The 19,290-nt window shown below is 37.5% G+C and overlaps 1 protein-coding gene across 1 annotated transcript; it reads right to left on the bottom strand.

The window, feature by feature from the left end:
- Window positions 1-960: 960 nt before the first annotated feature.
- On the bottom strand, window positions 961-6,876 carry LOC102504354 (hyaluronidase-4-like). The gene is made up of 3 exons (XM_006189164.2): window positions 5,493-6,876; window positions 2,192-2,281; window positions 961-1,407 (listed from the first exon to the last, which is right to left on the bottom strand). Exons 1-3 carry the CDS (start codon window positions 6,411-6,413, stop codon window positions 961-963), a joined length of 1,458 nt encoding a protein of 485 aa, XP_006189226.1. The 5' UTR covers window positions 6,414-6,876.
- Between the last annotated feature and the right edge of the window lie 12,414 nt (window positions 6,877-19,290).

Consider the following 19,290-nt stretch of genomic DNA (forward strand, 5'->3'; position numbering starts at 1 on the left):
AAGGGAATTTCCAAGAGCCCGAGTGACACTTTGGATAAAAATCGAACCCTACAGCATTCAGTATAAATTTCCTCTCACCCCATGACTCTGTATTCTGGGGTCACTTTTATCATTTAGGAACTTGCAATCCCTGGAGTGGTAACAGCTGTAACACAGTGGTTGCCTTCTTTAGCTCCAGTGTTATTTTGTGACCCATGTCCCACATGACTCTTATAAATTTCCCAATTTTCTATTAACAAATGGAGTCTCAAGACCGCTGTAGTGACGCCTAATCATAATAGATGCTCTTATTATCTAATTTGTGTATATTTATTTTTAAAAATAGTAAAATATAGATAAGTCTTATTTGACCCACTTTCCTCTGGAAATTTCTCTTAAATTATTTTTTTTAAAGTTACCTTTAATCTGACTCTTAGTTCAAATAGAGCTAATTAATGACCTGGCTCCCCAGTTCCCTCACTCATCCTCCTGCGTCAGCCACACTGGCCTTCTTGAGGTCCTGAAATCCTTCAAACCTGCTCTCAGTTACAGGCTTTCGCATTTGCTCTTCCCTAATCCAAGAATGCTCTTCTCAGACGTAATTGTGACCTGCTCCTCCTGCCTTCAGAGCATCTCATTAGGGAGCTATATTTGACGACCCTCGGTACAATTTCCAGAGCTCTCTGATCCCTTCAGTCTGCTTTATTATTCTCCACAGCACTTAGCATCATTTGATATATATGTGTTTGTCTGCTTTTAATTGTTTGTTTTCCCACAAGAATTTAAGTTCTCCAAGGACAGAGACTGCTATGTTCACATCCTTACCCTTAGTGTGTAGCATGAGGTAAGCACCCAATACATAATTGCTTTATCAATGAATGGAGCCAAGTACCCTTTTTTTTTTTTTAAAACTTTAATGTCAACCAATATTTTAGAAGTAGATTGAAGTATAAGAGGAAAAACATCAACATTTTCTGCTCTTCAGTATCTCAAGGAAAAATCGACATTGTAGTGGGGGGTAAAATAATTCAACAGAGTCACAGATAAAGTCATACTGAGAAAAACTGATAAATTAAAGTTAGCCACAGGCACCCTATTCTTCCCTCTCAAAAACTGTGGAGAGTGTTCCTGGCAAGACTCTCCATGCCAGCCCTCATAGCAGTGACACACAAACCCACCCTTCATGTCCTTTATTGTCCTCAGTTTATTGCCTGGAGACACGGTGAATCGCAAGCTCTTATTTAGGACGTATTTCTTACTGCTACTTTCAGGCATGTGCAGATAGGAGGCAGATCCGGGTCTTTTTCGAATGCATCTCCCATTGTTGTTACAGAGGCTTCGACTGCAGAGTTTGGCTGCTGTGGTCACATTAACAGCATAATGGCCCAACGGCCCTTGGATAAACTTCTTCACCGACAAGCAGGTCTCCTGTAGGAAAAACAGAGATCTATTTAGATCACTCTCATAATGTGATTCCACTATCCAGGGAGTATTGATTAATGCCTGACGTTTTGTGTTTGGTAAGGCTGAGGAGAAAGAGCATTTCGGTGGATTAATCATTCAGCCGAGAGACTAAGCCCTTTTAAAGGCATATACGTGATGATTTCTTAGAGACTCTCCTTAAAAAGGTATTTATAGTAACACTTTAGAAAGAAAACCATTAATACGGGATGTGTGCCTTACTATCAAGAGTAGATTGTTAATAAAAGTTTAGATACATATTTTTTTCCTCCAAGGAGCATTTCTATCATTGATAATCAGAAAATGAATCATTTTCGGGGAATCCATCCTCCTTCGTGCGAATGAAAGGCTATTTATTTTTTAAATTTAGTCCTTTTTTCTTTGTCACATATATTATATCATTTAATCTACCGAAATCCTTGCAGAGTAGGTTTTATTTCAGTACTTTTCTTTTAGATGGAGAAACAGAGACTCAGGGAGGTTAATTAGCTTGCTCAAGATTACACCCCTAGAATGTAAAAATGTGAATTCTCACGGTTGTCTGATTGGAAAACCTGTGCTCTTTTCTACACTGCTACCAACCACAGTGGCTGGTACAGAGCAGGTGCTCGAACAATGTTAGTCCCTGTAGTCTCTGAGCTTTGTTAAAGTCAAGTGAACAGAAAATCAACAACAATCTCTCTCTGGCATGAAAAGTTAAAACAAAACCCAGTATTTAGAATATGTTCAAGATGGAGAAATCATGGCTTACCTTTGAATCAGAGTAGTCATAGTCTCCCCACAGTATTACCCCTGCTGCCCCCAGCGCGACGCTCTCACCGATTGTATGTACTAAGTCCTCCTAGAAAAGAGAAGGAACACAAGTCGTTTCTGCCAACCCATATTCAGTCATTGACAATTCAGTAATAATCTCAGCCCATCAGCTGTGGTAAAGAACACACTGAGATCAATGTTTGTTTCTAAAACAAAGGACTATAGAGCAGAACGGGAAAAGGTTATTCTGCCTGAGATACTTACATGATAAATATTTATGATGTTCCAGGCAATATTCTGGACACAGAGAATAAGAAAATGAAATAGATTCCAGTTCTTGTCCTTGGTGGGCTGCTTTAGTGTGATGATTGAGACAGACGTAGATAATTACAGTGCAATAAGTTAAATTCTATATTAGCACCTACAAGACATACATAAGATTAGAGGAAGTGCTTAATGCTGCATAGAAGAGTCTGGGAAGGCTTCCTTCAAGAAGTGGAATTTCAGATGGGTCTTTGGAAATGAGTATAAATTAATAAAACAGACTAACGAGAGCAGAGTTTTGTATCCAGTAGGAAGATAAATGGCAGAGGCTCATGTGTAGGAAAAAGCATGGTCCATCCAAGAAGTGCCAGTAACTCTTATGGTAAAAAACACAGAGGATTTGGGGAGAAATAAAAGCATCTGAATCCTTGTGTATAAGTGGGATCCAAAAATAAGAGTCTTCTATGCTATTTTATTTTATTAAGCTATTTTAAAGTATTAGGACTTAAGTACAAAAAAAAGTTTTAGTACTGGAAAGCCACACATTTGCAACTTTGATAGGAATTTTTGGCTGTCCCAGAAAAAAACATATTGAAGGGGGAAGTCAAGATGGCTGGCAGAGACCCCACTTAGGAGATGACAGAAACTGTTCAGTGAGAAATGATGAGGGCCTCAACAAAGGCAAGGTGAGTTTTTACAAAGCAGAGGGGACGGATTGAAGAGTCATTTGGAAATTAAGATGGGTAAGTGTTAGTTATCCATCTTAATCCAAGAGAAGGGAGGCATCCAACTGACTCTCAAGTTGGGAAAGTAAGTAGATTATAGTTCATCAAGATGAGAAATGGAGGAGGTTATGTTCATGATTATAGATCAAGAGCAGAGAAGCAGGAAATAAGGAGAGATGAAAGACAGAGGGAAAGATTGGTGGATAGTCTGCATTCTTTCCTTCCCTGCAAGATATGGAGAATCAGGGATCCAGTGCAAAGGCAACGTGTTCGAAAGCCCGGATAAGAAAATGGCCATGCTCAGCAAAGCTCCCCTGCATTAAATGACATCTCCAGTAACACCAGCACTTGTGTTTCACAACTTGTCTAAGTAATAAAATGGGAAAGAAAATCACTTTTCCAATATACTAATTAGTATTGCATACCTTAAATGAAAATCAAGTCTCTTGTTTAAATTGAGGCATTTCTGAAAGAAAATATCCAGCAGAGTTGGTTTTAAGTGATTTCATATATGTAATATGAATAACATAATAAATGGTATGATAATGTAATGTTTAGACAATAAGTGAGAAATATCCATGATATCTGTTGATCTGTGAAACATGCAGGGCAACAGGATAGTATTAAAACACTTCATTATAATATTACTCAGGTAATTCTATAGTTTTCATTTTCTGAAGTAGAGCTCAGAGGCAATACTTAGCCCATAATTTACTTTGAAAATCAAACAGTACAAAAAAAGGGACACTTACAACATTAAAATGTGGTTTATCTCATTCTTTCACTTTCTATCAAGACAAACTATCTGCCTACATGGATTAATATTATTTTCTACTCTTATTATTACTTACAGCATATTGTATCTGACACATGGTAGGCACTCAATGAAAAATTTTTAAATGAATAAATATAAATAAATAGTCTTTTTACCAAAAGGATTTGAGAAAGTGACATGGTTTGAGAGATCTGTTTCATGAGGAATAACTTATCAAGAAGACTTTGTAGGTATGACTGACTAACATCTTTAAATACCTGGAGAACTAACTTTCGAAAGAAGGATTTGAATTTTTCTATGTTGCACTGTAAATTAGAATTAGAACTAGTAGTGGTATGATGTTATCCAGAAGCAGAGTAGACTCAACACACTCAATAACTTTCTAGAAATTAAGATTGTTCCCAAAAGGCAGTTTCCTTCTGCAATAGGGAAACCCCCATCAAAAGATGCTAAAGCAGAGCTCAGGTAAGAAATGTTTGGATGAGTGGTGGATTAGATATCTCTGAGATCCTCCAACTTTTTGTCATGGTGCTATGATTCTTTTCCTCCTAAATTCTGTGAATGAACATTCCATTTTGAATAATACAGAGTAATCCTACAATCAGAAATGTCAGGTCTAATCAACAGTGTTTGGGTCAATAGATTTTATTTTAAAATTTTTGAGGAAGAATTGATACTGAGCTTAAATGTCTTTATCTCAAACACATGTGATCTAAGAAGATGAACTGTATGTTATCCATCCAATGGCCTTTCTTCTGTGTTGGGTACTATAATAACAGGATTGTGAGCTCACAGGTATGGAGGGAGATCAAAGGGCTTTCTCACCCAGCCACCCATTCAATGAGTGAATCCCTGCAACAAGGTTCTATCTAAATGACAATCTAGCTAAAGTTTGAACACTTCTAAGTGTCTATAAATTCGTTAACTTCCAAACAAGCTCATTCCCACATCTTTGTGCTTCCTAACTTGTGTTAAGTCTAAGGGTAATAACCTACCTATTTGTACAAATCACTTTTAATGCCTTGACACTCACCACTAGATCACACTGTGGACTCTTAGAGGTAAAATTAACAGAATCTATGTTATTTTTCAATTAATCTAGTCAACCAAAGCAAAAGTGCAATATATTGAAAATATCGTTGGTTAATAATTTACCTAAACTCTATTTTACACATTTATGATTTAGTAATTTGCTGCTACTCTTTCATATTAAAAAGCTGATTCTGAAATTTCCCCCTGGTTAAAATTAATCTATCTGTTACATGATTTAACTTAAGCTTAACAACTAAAGTTGCAGGGAACCCCTGTAAGTGCTAAGCTGGTAGGGATCATCATTTAAAAACTCTTAAGTAAACATTGAATTGTCACACTTTCAGAATTGGCTTGACCTTTGAAGAAAGATATAGCTTTAATAATAGAATAATGTTCTATTGTTAAGGGAAAATAGCATCCTAAAACATTTTTTTTTCCTAAACTTTACAGAATCATTCAGCTAAATTTCCATTTTTTAATGTGTGACTGTATTTTTTTCTTACCTGTGACAGAGCTTCAATACTATGCAAATAAAATGGTCTGGAAAAAATAAAAACTGGCAAAACATAGTCATGTCTGGCCATGTCAGCAATTCTCATGGCTTCTCTAATTCGATAATGAACAAATTTCAAAGCATTTAAACTTGACTTCAATATTTTATCCAAATATACTGAAGTATAAAGAGCTGTGCTTTTTCCCCATAGCCACTGGAGTTGGTCGTTGCGGAAAATTTCATCACTCGGGCATTTACCTGTGTAGGTCTGTGGATTTATCCTATAATCGTAATTGTAGCAGTCTGGATAGAGATAAAAGCCCCATAAACATTTGGGTCTCATTTCTAAAGCCAGTGTGAGGGTAGCGTTCATAATACTCCTCCCAGCATTTTCAAATTCCTCTTGGGCAACTGTTCTTACTTTCATTGCTGACCAGTCAGGATGGTGGCTTCTAGTCAAGGCTAAGGAGTAGTTTTTATATATTGTTCTGTCGCCCCAGTTTCTGTCCCATTGCGGCTTCCAGCTTTCCCAGTCAAGGACAACGAGACCTTCGGACCTCCACCAAGGGACAGCCTTGGCAATGTCATCAGCGGTCTTCCGCAGGTGTTTGGAAAGGCTCATATTCTGTGGTATCCCTCCATTAAAGGGTTTCCCATCTCGAGAGAAATAAGGATAGTACCCTAATTCATTGGGGTAAAGAATGGCAATTGTTGATCCACTCTGAGTCTCTAAAGGGTTGGATATAATATTAAATAAGTGAAGGTTCAGATCCACACGGAAGAAGTGCTGACACTGCATTGTTGGGGCAGCCCAGAAAATGTTGAAAGGTCGTCTCTTGATCACCGGAGGCATTGCTGGCTTGAGGGCCGAATGAGTGAACACCGTGGAGAGCAGCAGCAGTCCTAACTGTGCCGCCCACGGGTTACTCATGGCTTGTAGTCTTCACCATTACAGCCGACTCCTTAAAAATAAGAAGAGGGAAAACAAGTAGACATGATGCAGTCAAACTGTCCTTTCAGTTTTAGGGTACACGGTGAATAGCAGATCAAGTAAACTCATGGGGGTGTCTAAGCTGTTAGGTGGTAGAACAAAAGATTTCTGAGATTTATTAATATCTTGGCCTAATTTATTATTTTGGGGTGGGAGGAGGTAATTCGGTTTATCAATTTATTGATTTATTTAATGAAGGTACTTAAGCTTAATTTATACTTTTATCTGAACAGGAAAGAAAAATGAATTTTTGAAAAAAAACTGGAAAAGTGGGAGAAGAAATCCTGTGAATAAAACCTGCATCTATGCAAACTCCTACCTACTAGCTGTTCTGGTTTTAATTTCCTCTAATTCCAACTATATTGACCTAAACCACCCTGTACTGACAAGCCTTGGGTTTTAAGGGGAGCTAGGAAAAAAATTTCTCCTTATGAATTATTAGAAAAGTGACCCAAGAACAGGTCCTGTTGAAAATTGACAAATATTGGCATTTTAACCAATATTAAAGCAAACAAAAAGAAATGTCAAATGGTACCAATATTAAGTAACAGCTTGCTTGCTTGCTGTTTGAAGTGCACTGGCTTCAAAAGTTTGTTCATTTGTTGGTTTGTTTATAAAGGACAGCAGTTATCCTTGGAAATAGCACAGGTTAAAATAGAAAACAGACAGAAATGGCACTTACATATGGTAGATTATGGATTTTGGTGCTTTCGTCTTTTCTCAGGTATATAAATAAGTCTAAAAACCTATAAGTTGTTTAGCTTCTTGGTCTTCCCATGAAGAAACTGGACTATATTTTCACCAGTCAGTTCCCTTGGCTAAGTCCCTTCTAAATAGTCAGTTGAGTCAAAAACTGCCAAAGAATCTTCCTTGCCGAGGGCTGTCTAATGATGCATTCCAGCCAATGAGATCTCAGCATGAAAGCAGTATGGCTGAAGTTATGAATCAAAATTATTTCATCATGTAAATATTCTTTTTAAATAAAGGAATCACAAATTTTTCTCTGATGCAATTAAACTCAGTGTCTTCTTAAGAGTCAAACATTACTTTTTGGGGGGTAGCTCTTGCTGAATTTATCTAATATATTAAATGTAGGAAAAGACCAAAATTTCATTTTAACTCTTGCAACATGGCACCCCAAGTTTATAAAGAATCTTGAGTAAGTCATATGCTCTCTGTAGGTTGAATTTTTATTAACAGCTGTGAATGATAATATACTCTTTTAAATAAAGTGGGTATTATTGAGACAATTGACTTTATGCGGGTTTTGTATTATGGCACCAGATGAATCTCTAAGTCACCAGAAAGACTCCCCTTCCTTTATTTCCCCAACCATCAGATCTTAGGGTAACCCTCCACCAAAAAAAATTAACAGTAAACCTTTTTTAATGTCTTTGTCTAGCATTCAGGGAAAATGTAAAAGCACTCATTATACATAAATATTACTCTTAACAGCCTTCTTTTCATGACAGCATGTACAGTGTATGTGGGTGTATATGCTTAATAAATTGTGACATGAAAAAAACTGTTAAATGTCATGTCACATTAAACTTTTTAGAGATAAAGGTGCTAAAAAGCCAAAATATTGTGCTTTAATAAAATCCAATTACGAGCTTACTTTTCTAAAAGATTTTAATCATGTTTTCTATATATATATAAAAGTTACAAAGTCACACCCTCTATCTTTTTCACTAGCCTATGGAAAACTTATTACTTTAGCATTAGCTTGGTCCTCAGTATGCATTTTATAACAAGCTTCTACTATAGTAACAAAATTATGCATTATGAATTGTATGAATTTTTAAATATTATTATTTACCCATGATGCTTATGGAGATTTTATTTTATTTTCTAGCCATTTTTATTATTCAGGATATAACACTAGATTAAAATTTTCTGACTCATTTTATTTATACACACACACACACACACACACACACACATACACTTTTTTTTTTCCCCAACAAATCTTTATTGAGCATCAGATAAGTTTCAGGCAGAGAGCTAGGTCTAGTGATGCAGTGGTGAAACCAACATTGCAAAGAGTTATAGATACTTAAACGGGGGATGCAAAACCATAAATCTCCCAGAAGATAACACGGAGAAAATCTAGATAATCTTGGGCATGACAATGACTTTCTAGATACACCAAAGACACGATCTCTGAAAAATAGATTTGATAAGCTGGACTTCGAGAAAATTCAAATCCTCTGCTCTATGAAAGATACTATCAAGAGAATGAGAAGACAAGCCAAAGACTGGGAGACAATATTTGCAAAAGACACATATGATAAAGGATTTTTATCCCAAACCTACCAAAACTGTTAAAATTCAATGATAAGAAATTGAACAACCCAATTAAAAAATGGGCAAAAGCTCTGAACAGACACCTCTCCAAAGAAGATATACAGATGACAGCTAAGCATATAAAAAGGTGCTCGACATCATATGTCATCAGGGAAATGCAAATGAAAACAATAGTGAGATACCACTATACATCTATTAGAATGGCCCAAATCTGGGACACTTGCAGCACCAAATGCTGGGGAGAATGTGAAGCAATAGAAACTCTCATTCATTGCTGGTGGGAATGTAAAATGGGACAGCTACTTTGGAAGACAAGTTTGGCAGTTTCTTATAAAACTAAACATACTCTTACAATACAATACAGAAATTACGATTAGCAGTATTTACCCAAATTACTTTAAAACATATGTCCACACAAAATCCTGCACAAATGATGTTTATAGCAGCTTTATTCATAATTGCCAAAAGTTGGAAGCCACCAAGATGCCCTTCAGTAGGTAAATAAATGAATAAAATATGGCACATTCAGGCAATGGAATATTATTCAGCCTTAAAAAAGAAATGAGCTATCAAGCCATAAAAAGACATGGAAGAAACTTAAGTGCATATTACTACGTGAAAGAAACCAATTTGAAAAGTATTCCGAGTATATAACATTCTGGAAAAGGTAATGGAGACAGTAAAAGACAGCAGTTTTCAAGAGTTAGGAGGGAGGAAGGGATAAGCAAGAAGAGCACAGAGGGTTTTTAGGGCAGTGTAACTACTGTATGTGATACTATAAAAGTGGGTTTGTGTCATTGTGCATTTTTCAAAATCCATGCAATGTACAACATCAAGAGTTAACTCTAATGAGAACTATAGACTTTGGGTGACTAATGATGTGTCACTCTGAGTTCATCAATTGTAACGCATGTACCATTCTGATGTGGGATATTAATAGTAGGGGAGACTGGGCATGTGTGGAGGCAGCAGGGTATATGAAAACTCTGTGCTTTCTGCTCAATTTTGCTGTGAACTTAAAACTTCTTTAAAAAAAAGAGTCTATTTAAATGGAGGGAAAGTTATAGATACAATTGTATTCATGGGAGCTAGATTTGCAATAGAGAAAAGCTAGAAACAGCAAACACACGTGATCAATAAGGACTTTGTTAAATGTATTATGAAATATCTTATGTAGTTCCATCAAATAGTATGAAATTTTTTTTCCCTGTTTCTCATTGTCTTTCTAATTTTTCTCTTGTTTTGCCACGAAAACCTTAACAAGACAAAAGTCAGCTTTAAAGATGCCTATCGAGTAAACATTTCCTGCTTCTCCCTAAGCCTCTCACATCCCCTCTTCCACCCTGAAGGGTCCAGCAGCAGCCTAGTATTTGGGAGAAAGACACTGGAAAGAAGCAAAACACACTTCCCTTCTCTCGTGGCAGATATGTTCCCAAAGAATTTAAGCCAAAGGAAAAAGAAAAAAAAACTAAACTTGGAATTTAACTTTATAAACTTAACTAGTGACCAGAGTGCCAAAACATGGTCATTATAACTAGGGAATCCGTGGATGACGCAACTTTGAGGGGTTTGGTCTGATACTCAGTTTAATCTGATGGCATGTACTTCAGTAAGTCGGGGTTGTCCAGTAAGTAGCGAATGGAAGGGCAATGGTCCCAAACAGCAATGAGGAGACACCTGATCCTTCCCCGTCCAACTGGAGCTGACAGGTGAGAGAGAAAATAACCATCAGTTAACAACACTGCAGGGGGAAAAGTCCTGGAGATGGATGGTGGAGATGATTGCACACAAATGCGATTGTACTTAATGCCACTGAGCTCTACATTTAAAAATTGCCAAAATGGTAAGTTTATGTTGGGTTATTTTACCATAATTAAAAAATAAATTTAAAAAGAGGGCTGCAGGGGAAACAGAGGACAGCCAGTTTTCTGTTACAGCAGGAAAGTAAAGAGACCATTCAGAAAAGAGGTGTATGATCTAGGGGATTTTGTTGACGGCAGATTTTAAATGACAGAAGACATAGTGGCCAGGTCGGCCAGGTCAGGGAGTGATGTAAATTTGGCTCCATGAGAGGGTCTAGAGAGGAAAACCCAAGTGATAAAAATAACCTGGGAGTTTGGGCTTTATGTGCTTAAGGCAGGATGGAATGCGTTCTGATGGAGTCTTCAAGGGAGGTAAACAATCTGTTCCAATTATAGCTTGTTTGTCCTTGGTATCTTAGATATTTTGTGGTGGGAAGTATTGGGGAGAGAATGCCAATAGCATTCAGAGTTCTGTGGGCCTCACTTTCAGTTCTGCCAAAGACAGTGTCAAACATGAGAAAGATGTGGTTTTACCCAGGTTTTTGTTATACGTGTTCTTCAACTGAAATGTGAACCAATTAAGATGGTTCTAAAAATACGTGTGTGTATGTGCTGGCATAGCTCCAGATTCATACGTCGTGGGGATTTCATTCATTCTGTCCAATCAATGATGGTAAATCTTGTGACGTCTCCCAGAGAGAGAGATTTTTTACATATGATGAAATCAACAACCACTAAGTTCAATATAAGAACACATTATCAACTTAGGATCCAGTAAAAAAAAAAATCTCACTGGGGTTTACAACAAGTTTAAACCAACAAAGGTTTATAATTACATCATAGAGCCTCTTAAAATGTGCTATGGGACATTCCAGGCATAAATGACATTTTCTCTCAAAGCAAGTCTTGTTTGTGTGAAAGTTGGAGCCCGATAGAAGGCATACAGCATCAACAGATTTTTATTTACCCCCATGTTATTTCTGGTTTTGATTTTCTCAGAGAGAGTAATAGTAGTTTTCTAAAAAGAAAAAGGAATGAAATAATGATTAAAGCAGATTAGACTCAACAGAGCACTTGTTCACATTCACCCATATTTCCAATTTCTAATAAAATAACGTGAGGTCAAATTCAAATTATTTAAATTTCCCTACCAAAAAATAATGATAAAGAAGTAAAAAAAATCTGTAAGAAGCTTACGACGGTGCAGACTTAGATTTTGGTTTGCTTACGTACATAGATTGCCACCGCATCAGTCCAGTGGCCTCTTTGTTTAATTAATTTAGCAACATTAATATTATTTCCTCCAAAAGGTCCAGGAGCACGGATGACTGCAGAACAACCATTGGATCAACTGAAGGACTTCCTAGGGACTGGCTGGTCCCTTCCATTTCCCTAAATACCAGGAGCACATGGCTGGGGTTTTACACGAAGCACGCTCTCTAAAGAATGGTGGGACTGAAAGTGCCAACCCTCAAATCACATGGTTGGTTTTCCTGTCAACCAATCCCCAACCCTAGGCTCCATCTGAGAGTCACCTCATTAACATAACAAAAGACATCTTTATTACTCTCACAGCAGGAAATTTCAAGAGTTTTAGGAGCTCCATGACAAATATGGGAGGAAAATCAAATATATATTTCTTACTATAACTCACAATACATATTTTAGACTGCGATGTCTTCCTGGTTCATTGTTCCTTTTATGATATATAAAATCCATCTCTGTCCTTTATAATACTCTTTGCCAGGAAGTCCACCTTGATTTTAAATTAGCTACTCTAGCTTCCCTATGCTTACTGTTTTCATAGTATACCCTTTCCCATCCTTTTACTTCCAACCTATCTGTGTCCTTTTATTTAAATTGTTTCTTTTATAGGCAGCATGTAGTTGAGCCTTGCTGTTTTAATCCAGTCTGACAATTTCTGCTTTTTAACTGGTATGTTTAGTCCATTTGTATATGATGTAATTGTTAGTATAGTTGATTTTGAGTCTTTGACATTTCTACTTATTTCACTTTATATTTTCTCTTTTTTGTTCATCTGTTGTGCCTTTCTTTCCGTCTCTTGAGTTGATTGAATTTTTTGTTGTTGTTCCACTTTATTTTATCTACTGGCTTCATAGTTATACCTCTTTTTATTATGTTGCTAGGAAAACCCACCCTTAATTCTGGAAGTGAGAATAGCTTACATTTATAATCTGTGAAATTATTATGCTTAAGGGAAAAACATTTTAATGCCTCATAAGAGTCTGCTGATATAAAGAGATCAATAATGCCTTAGCTATAGCCAAGTGTCTTAGTGAGTTCAGGCTGCTACAACAAAGTCTCATAGACTGGGTTGCTTGTAAACAACAGAAATGTATTTCCCACAGTGATGGCAGCTGGAAGTCCAAGATCAGAATGCCAGCATGGTTGGGTTCACTGAGGTCCAGGGTTGTAGACTGCCATTGTCTCATATCCTCATGTGGCAAAAAGAGGGTGTGAAAACTGTCTGGAGTCCCTTTTATTAAAGCACTAATCCCATTCATGAAGGCGCCATCCTCATGACTTGATTACCTCCCAAAAGCCCTACCTTCTAATATCATCACAGTGTGGGTTAGGATTTCAGTATGTGAAGTGTGGGGGCATACATATATTGAGTCCATCACACCAAGGTTCATAGAGATCCTAACACTCGGATTTAACAAATGTGATGGTTTACCACATGCATGGCTGTGCCTGATGCTAAAGGAAGGTATCAAAGTCCCCTCCGCCCAAGAGGCTCAAAGTCTAATGTGTGTGGATGGTTGTCTATGCATGTGTGTAACTACACGTACGAATGTGTGTGTGCATAGAATGGGGACAGGGGAAATGGGGGAAATATACATCCTAGTTAAAATACCAGGCAGAATAGCAAGAGCACTAATTTTTTCCTTTTTTTGAAAATAGCTGTTTTATTATAAAATGAATGATCATTGCATTAAATACAGAAAAATATAAGAAAAATTAAGATGAATTGTGTTCTCATAACATCAAAGATGTTTTCTGTGCAAAAAGGATGTTTCTGTAAGAAATTCTTACAGGAATTTCTCTACATGCAAATCCATGTTTTTACGCATCAGAGCAGAGACTCTATTGCCCCTGAGTGTAGCATCAGGCAGTCCAGACCCCAAGGCTCCCTGTGAGCTCCTGGTGGAGCAGACACTTATCATCAGAGAACGTTCAGGGACACGGGAACAGGAGTCCAAATGTATTTTCTGATCTCCATGGGTCCAGAACGGTGGGAGAAGGCATGAATCTTCCCTGTAGATAGGTTTCTAATTTGTAAGATCTGTGAGATGAATTCAGGCTCCCTGAAAGAGACTGGGCTGGAGGTGGATACGGGACGAGTGTTCTGGAAGGGTAGGTGGATTGAGCTCCTGCATCCAAAGTTTGGAGAGAACACGTACAAGCACAGTGTAAGGCCAGGCTTGATCATCTTCTGATCCCTCTTTGGCTCCTCCCTTCAAGAACTTGCATGATCTGGATAAAAGGGAATGGTGATATAGAAGAAAGCACTGTGATTCCTACCGCTACAGGGACCTATAATTTCCCCACAGAATTGAAAGCTTTTCTGCTATCTGGGGAGAGATAAGAGGGTCAGTATGCAGTGGAGCGGAGTGGATTGGTAGCCACACAGAGAAGGGCTGGGACAAACCCCTTGAGCAAACTGTGATAACGAGCCATAAAGTCGAAACAAAGAACATTTGAGCAGAAAGAATGCAAAGTTCTGATTAAATCAGAATCTTCCTTCTCCCTTCCTCTAGGACTCCTCAAGGTAAAAATTAGATGGGGCAATCATAGTGAAATATTGAATATCTACATGAGGGGTTTCAGAGCACTGGAGTTTGTGTATTGTTACACACGTGAGACATTTATCCTCGATGGTGGGTGAAGTCAGGAAAAATATGTGAATAACCCTACTCATCACACATTTCTTGAGAAAAAAAGTGTCACGTCATCTATGCCATTTACTACTGTGCTTTGTTCACACCAGGTGGGTGGTGGCTTGTGACAATAATCAGCTTTGTTATAGATGGGGAAAAGCTACATTTTCTTAATATATATATAGTGTAGTAGGAGTCAGTTCTGAACCATGGTTTAAGGACATATAAATAACCTACAAATTATATGGAGTTGAATCCTTTCCATAATTTAGACATACCCAGAGTACCGTCTGAGTTCAAAACATGAAGACATCAAAGGTGGTTAAGAAAATCTGGATAAACTTCGAGCTGGAAGTGATATTTAAGGCTTGAAGTTAAGCAGAATTTGAACAGACTGGGATTGCAGAGGAACTCCAGACGGAGGAAATACCAAAAGGAAGATACACAGGAAGAAAGACAAAGGGTCTGTACAAATGGTACTAGATACTGCTTTTGGGGATGTGGATATCTCAAGATGGAGAATTCTAGCAGGCAGTTAGGAATTTTTCTACAAGCTTAGAACTGGGAATCTTCCACGTGGAGGAGGTGGTTGACACGAAGGAGGCAAAATATCTACAGAGAAAAGATGAGACCAGAAGGTTTTGAGGATCACCTCAAAATTGAAGAAGGAGAGAAAATATCCAATAGCAGAAGGAACAAACAGAAGTCATGAGAGAATTGGGAGGACAGGACAGTGTGCCCCAGGATAAGGGACCACAAGCACTGAAAGAAGGCAAAGAGCTGTGGAGGATGAGAACCAAGAACAGACAACTTGCTGGGGCAATTAGATGCTGACAGTGATCTTCAGGGTAGCACTTTCAAAATAGCGACGGGTTTTATGAGTATATCAACTTAGTGAAGGCAGCATCTTCCTTAGACTCAAGCGCATGTGAGTCTGTGTCCTCTTGATGTCTCTCCCTAGAGATCCTTCAGCCAGAGTGAAGAGGAGATTCCTTTTCAAGAAAAGATGCCTGGGTGATGCAGACCTCTCGACTTTGATATACTCAACCGAATTTACTCCTGTAAAGCTGAAAGAACAAACTGACACTAGATTTAGAGTCGTAGTAAATAATCAGGTGTGCGGAGCTGAAAATCTTTTAGTCCTGAAATACTAGCAGAGCCAGTTTTGACAGATTTAAGAGCTAAGCATAGTGCTGGCTGAAACAACAGTATATGACTGTAGATGTTTCATAACCTGAAAGATATATTTTATCTGGAATGGTACTGCATCTTTCCTTTTTATTTGCTAAGCCATCTTAGTTTTTCAAGCAGTTTGAAAACAGGCATTTGTGAATATTTAGCTTTAGTATCTTTTGTTTCTGTCTTTAAAATTAAAGATTCAGTAGCATGGAAAGATCTGTAGGATGATCCAACGTGACACATACTCAAGCTGCACTCTTCTGTAGGGAAGTCTTTAAAAGATGGAAAAAACAAAAGCAAGAACTTCCCAACTTGGGCTCCACAATTTCGGTTAGATTTTAATTTTTAGACTAACAATAAATGTAGCTCAAGAATACACAAAATAAGTAGATTGAATTTGATTTATTATTTCATAAAAGCACCGTTAGTGGATACAAAAAGGCAAGAACTAAATTTCAATTTTGTTAAACAGAGAATTCTCAGAAACAGAGGAGGCATCTTTTGATGATATGTAAAAATGAGAAGAATGCTCTCCTTTAAAAAGAACTTTTACCTGAAGATTATGAAAAGATTTACAGTAGAAGGAGCTGGAGTGAAGAGAGGGATATTTTTAATTCTCCAAAATTCCATATGGACATTTAAAATTAGAATTATCAAGCAAAAAATATCATTTTATATAATATCAGAAACTTCTGTAACAAGCATCTGGGGAAATCTTTATTTTTGGAAGTATCAAGTATTACATTGGTTGCTTTGGCAGTGGTTATACTTGGAGATTACATGCTCAATTTCTTCTCCCAAACTCATCAATCAGCAAAGTCACTCCTCGTCTGGGGAAGGGTAAGAGAAGAGGCAGAGAAAAGATAAAAGTGTTTCTTCCATACTATTCTGGAAATTTCTTTCCTTTCAGGACACAAAAACCATGGGGGAAAAATGTGTTCCTCTAATACACGTCTATAGGGTGACCAGACATTTTGGTGCGCTGGGGACAAGCACAATTACACCCATTGTCCTGGGGTGATATTAGTAGCACACCTTTTAATTATCAAAACTGTTCCAATTTGGACAATAAATTATACATACACCTTATACATGGAGCAGCTGCTCTCTGTAGACCCAGGAGAAGTATAAAACAGATCTTTCTCAACTTACAATGGGATTAAGTCTCAATAAACCCATTATAAACTGAAAATGTTGTTAAGTTGAAAATGCATTTAATATGCGTAACCTGCCGAACATCATAGCTTAGTGCAGCCTACCTTAAATGGGCTCAGAACACCTACATTAGCCTACAGCTGGGCAAAATCATCTGACACAAAGCCTATTTTATAATAAATGTTGACTTTCTCATGTAACTTATTCAATACTGTAAGGAAGAGGGAAAATAGAATGGTTGTATGGGTACAGGATGGTTGTAACATGGGTTGTTTATCCTTGCGATTGTGTAGCTGACTGGGAGCTGAGGCACTGCCACCTCCCAGCATCACAAAAGAGTATCTCAGAGTGTGTCGCTAGCCTGGGAAAAGATCAAAATTCAAAATGTGAAGTAGCTTCCACTGGCTGATGAATATTGCTTTTGCATCATTGTATAAGGCTGAAAAATCATGGGTTGAACCATCGTAAGTCAGGAACTGTTTGAACAGATTGGTGGTTGCCAGATTTGGGGGTGGTGGCGAGGGAGGGGGAGAAATGCCTGAAGGGAGTCAGAAGGTACAAGCTTCCAGTTAGAAAACAAGTCATGGGGGTGTAATGTACAGCACAGCGACCATAGTCAGCAATACTGTACTGCAGATTTGAAAGCTGGTAAGAGAGTAAGTCTTTAAAGTTCCCATCCCAAGGAAAAAGATATGTAACTATGTATAGGTGACAGATGTTAATTAGACTTGTGGTCGAGATCATTTGGCAATATAGTCAAATTCTGAATCATTATGTTGTACACCTGAAATTAATGTAATGTTGTACATCAGTTACACCTCAATTTTAAAAAGTTTAAAAAAGTTTTTAGTAGGTTTAATAAAAATTTCTTCAAGTGTCTCAGTATGGCAACCAGACATGAAAATGAGAAATAATATAAATAACTGCCTAAATTGATCACATCTTCATGAGCCAACAAGGGATAGGAAATGGGTGGTGGGTAAAGGAAGATGAGTGAAGCTTATTCTTCAAGAAACTTATAATCCAGAGGATGAAACAGACATAGAAAATAACATTGCATAATAAATTATATTTCAAAATAACACTGAGATTTAAAATGGATGACTATTACACTAGAAAAAATTTTTAAAATGCAGAGAAACAGAGCGACTGCATTCTTAATTAAATCATACCAGATGATAGACTTATTTGATTTTTTAGTACCAAAAGAAAAGAAATCTCTATTTTTACTTTTAATGAATTCATGTACCCAAAAAATGTATTCAGAAAAAAAAATTGTCTTGGAATTGAAGTCAAAGAAAGAACTAATTTAAATGCAAGACGTTCATTGTAGAAAAATATGTCTGATAAAAAGAACAAAAAGAACAAAAAACATGGAGCCAAAATGAATATATAAAAAATGTTTAACAAAAATGTTAACAAAAGGATTCATAATTGCCTTTCAAAGTACTATATGTTCTAAAAGATCTGGAAAAATGAGCTTGCTGATTAAAAAAAAAGTAGGGAATTGAAAATATTAGCTTAAAAGGAGCAATGAAAATAAGTGGGTTTTTTGGTACTGCTTTTCAACAAGAAAATTAAAGGAAGTGTGCAATTAAGAAATAACAACGTCTTTACCTAAAACTGTGAGCGGAAGGAAGAGAGAAGAATTCACTGAATGTGAGTCAGAGGGAAGTGGCATCAGTGAACAATTCTGAGTTGTAGTGAGCCTACTGGTGTACTTAGAGCTAACTGATAAATGCAGATGCCTCACCTGAGTTATTGCAGTGGCCTCTTACAAGTCTCCCAGCTTATGCTCTTGCTTCCTCCAGTCTAGTCACAACATGGCAACCATAGTGTCCTCTGAAAACCTTAAATCAGATCACATCCCTTCTATGCTCAAAGTTCTTAAATGATGCCCTATGTTCCCCAGCGTACATTATCCTGGAAGGCCCCACGTGATCTGGTCACAGTTACCTCTCATACTTCCTCTCCTGACTCTCCCCTGGATCACTCTCTAGCCATGCGAGTACCCTTGATGTTCCTACAACAGACCAGACATGTGCCTCCCACAGAGCCTTTGCTCCAGCTCAGCAGTTCTCAGAGGATGCCCCAGGGATCTCTGTAAGTCCGCAGGACCTTCTCATAGGATCTGAAAGTTCAAATATAAAACAAAAACTCAACAAATTTGGCAAGTGTAAAGGAGACCTGAGATGGAAACACTGAGAATCACTGATCTAGCTAATCCACTCCAGCCTGGAGAGTTCTGCCTTCAGGTAACTGCTCAGCTCAGTCCCACACCTCCTTCAGAAGTGCCCTGACCAGCTCCTCTAAATCCCAGACTTCTGAGTCTCCCTTATATTTTCTCTTTTCCATGGCATGTATTGTCTTAAAACATACCATATAATTTACTTAAATATTGTATTTATTTTCTACCTCTAGGACTCTAGAATGCAAGCTTCGAAAGGTGAACATCATGAACTGTTTTGTTCA

This window comes from Camelus ferus, chromosome 7 (assembly GCF_009834535.1).
Source record: "Camelus ferus isolate YT-003-E chromosome 7, BCGSAC_Cfer_1.0, whole genome shotgun sequence".
Classification (NCBI taxonomy): Eukaryota; Metazoa; Chordata; class Mammalia; order Artiodactyla; family Camelidae; genus Camelus; species Camelus ferus.

Bases quoted from the DNA above. Each gene is read 5' to 3' on its own strand.
- LOC102504354 (XM_006189164.2), bottom strand. From the start codon at position 6,413: ATGAGTAACCCGTGGGCGGCACAGTTAGGACTGCTGCTGCTCTCCACG. The intron at 2,282-5,492 runs GTAAGAAAAAAA...TCTCTTTTCTAG, and splicing joins GTATTGAAGCTCTGTCACAG to GAGGACTTAGTACATACAAT. The intron at 1,408-2,191 runs GTAAGCCATGAT...TTTTTCCTACAG, and splicing joins ATGACTACTCTGATTCAAAG to GAGACCTGCTTGTCGGTGAA.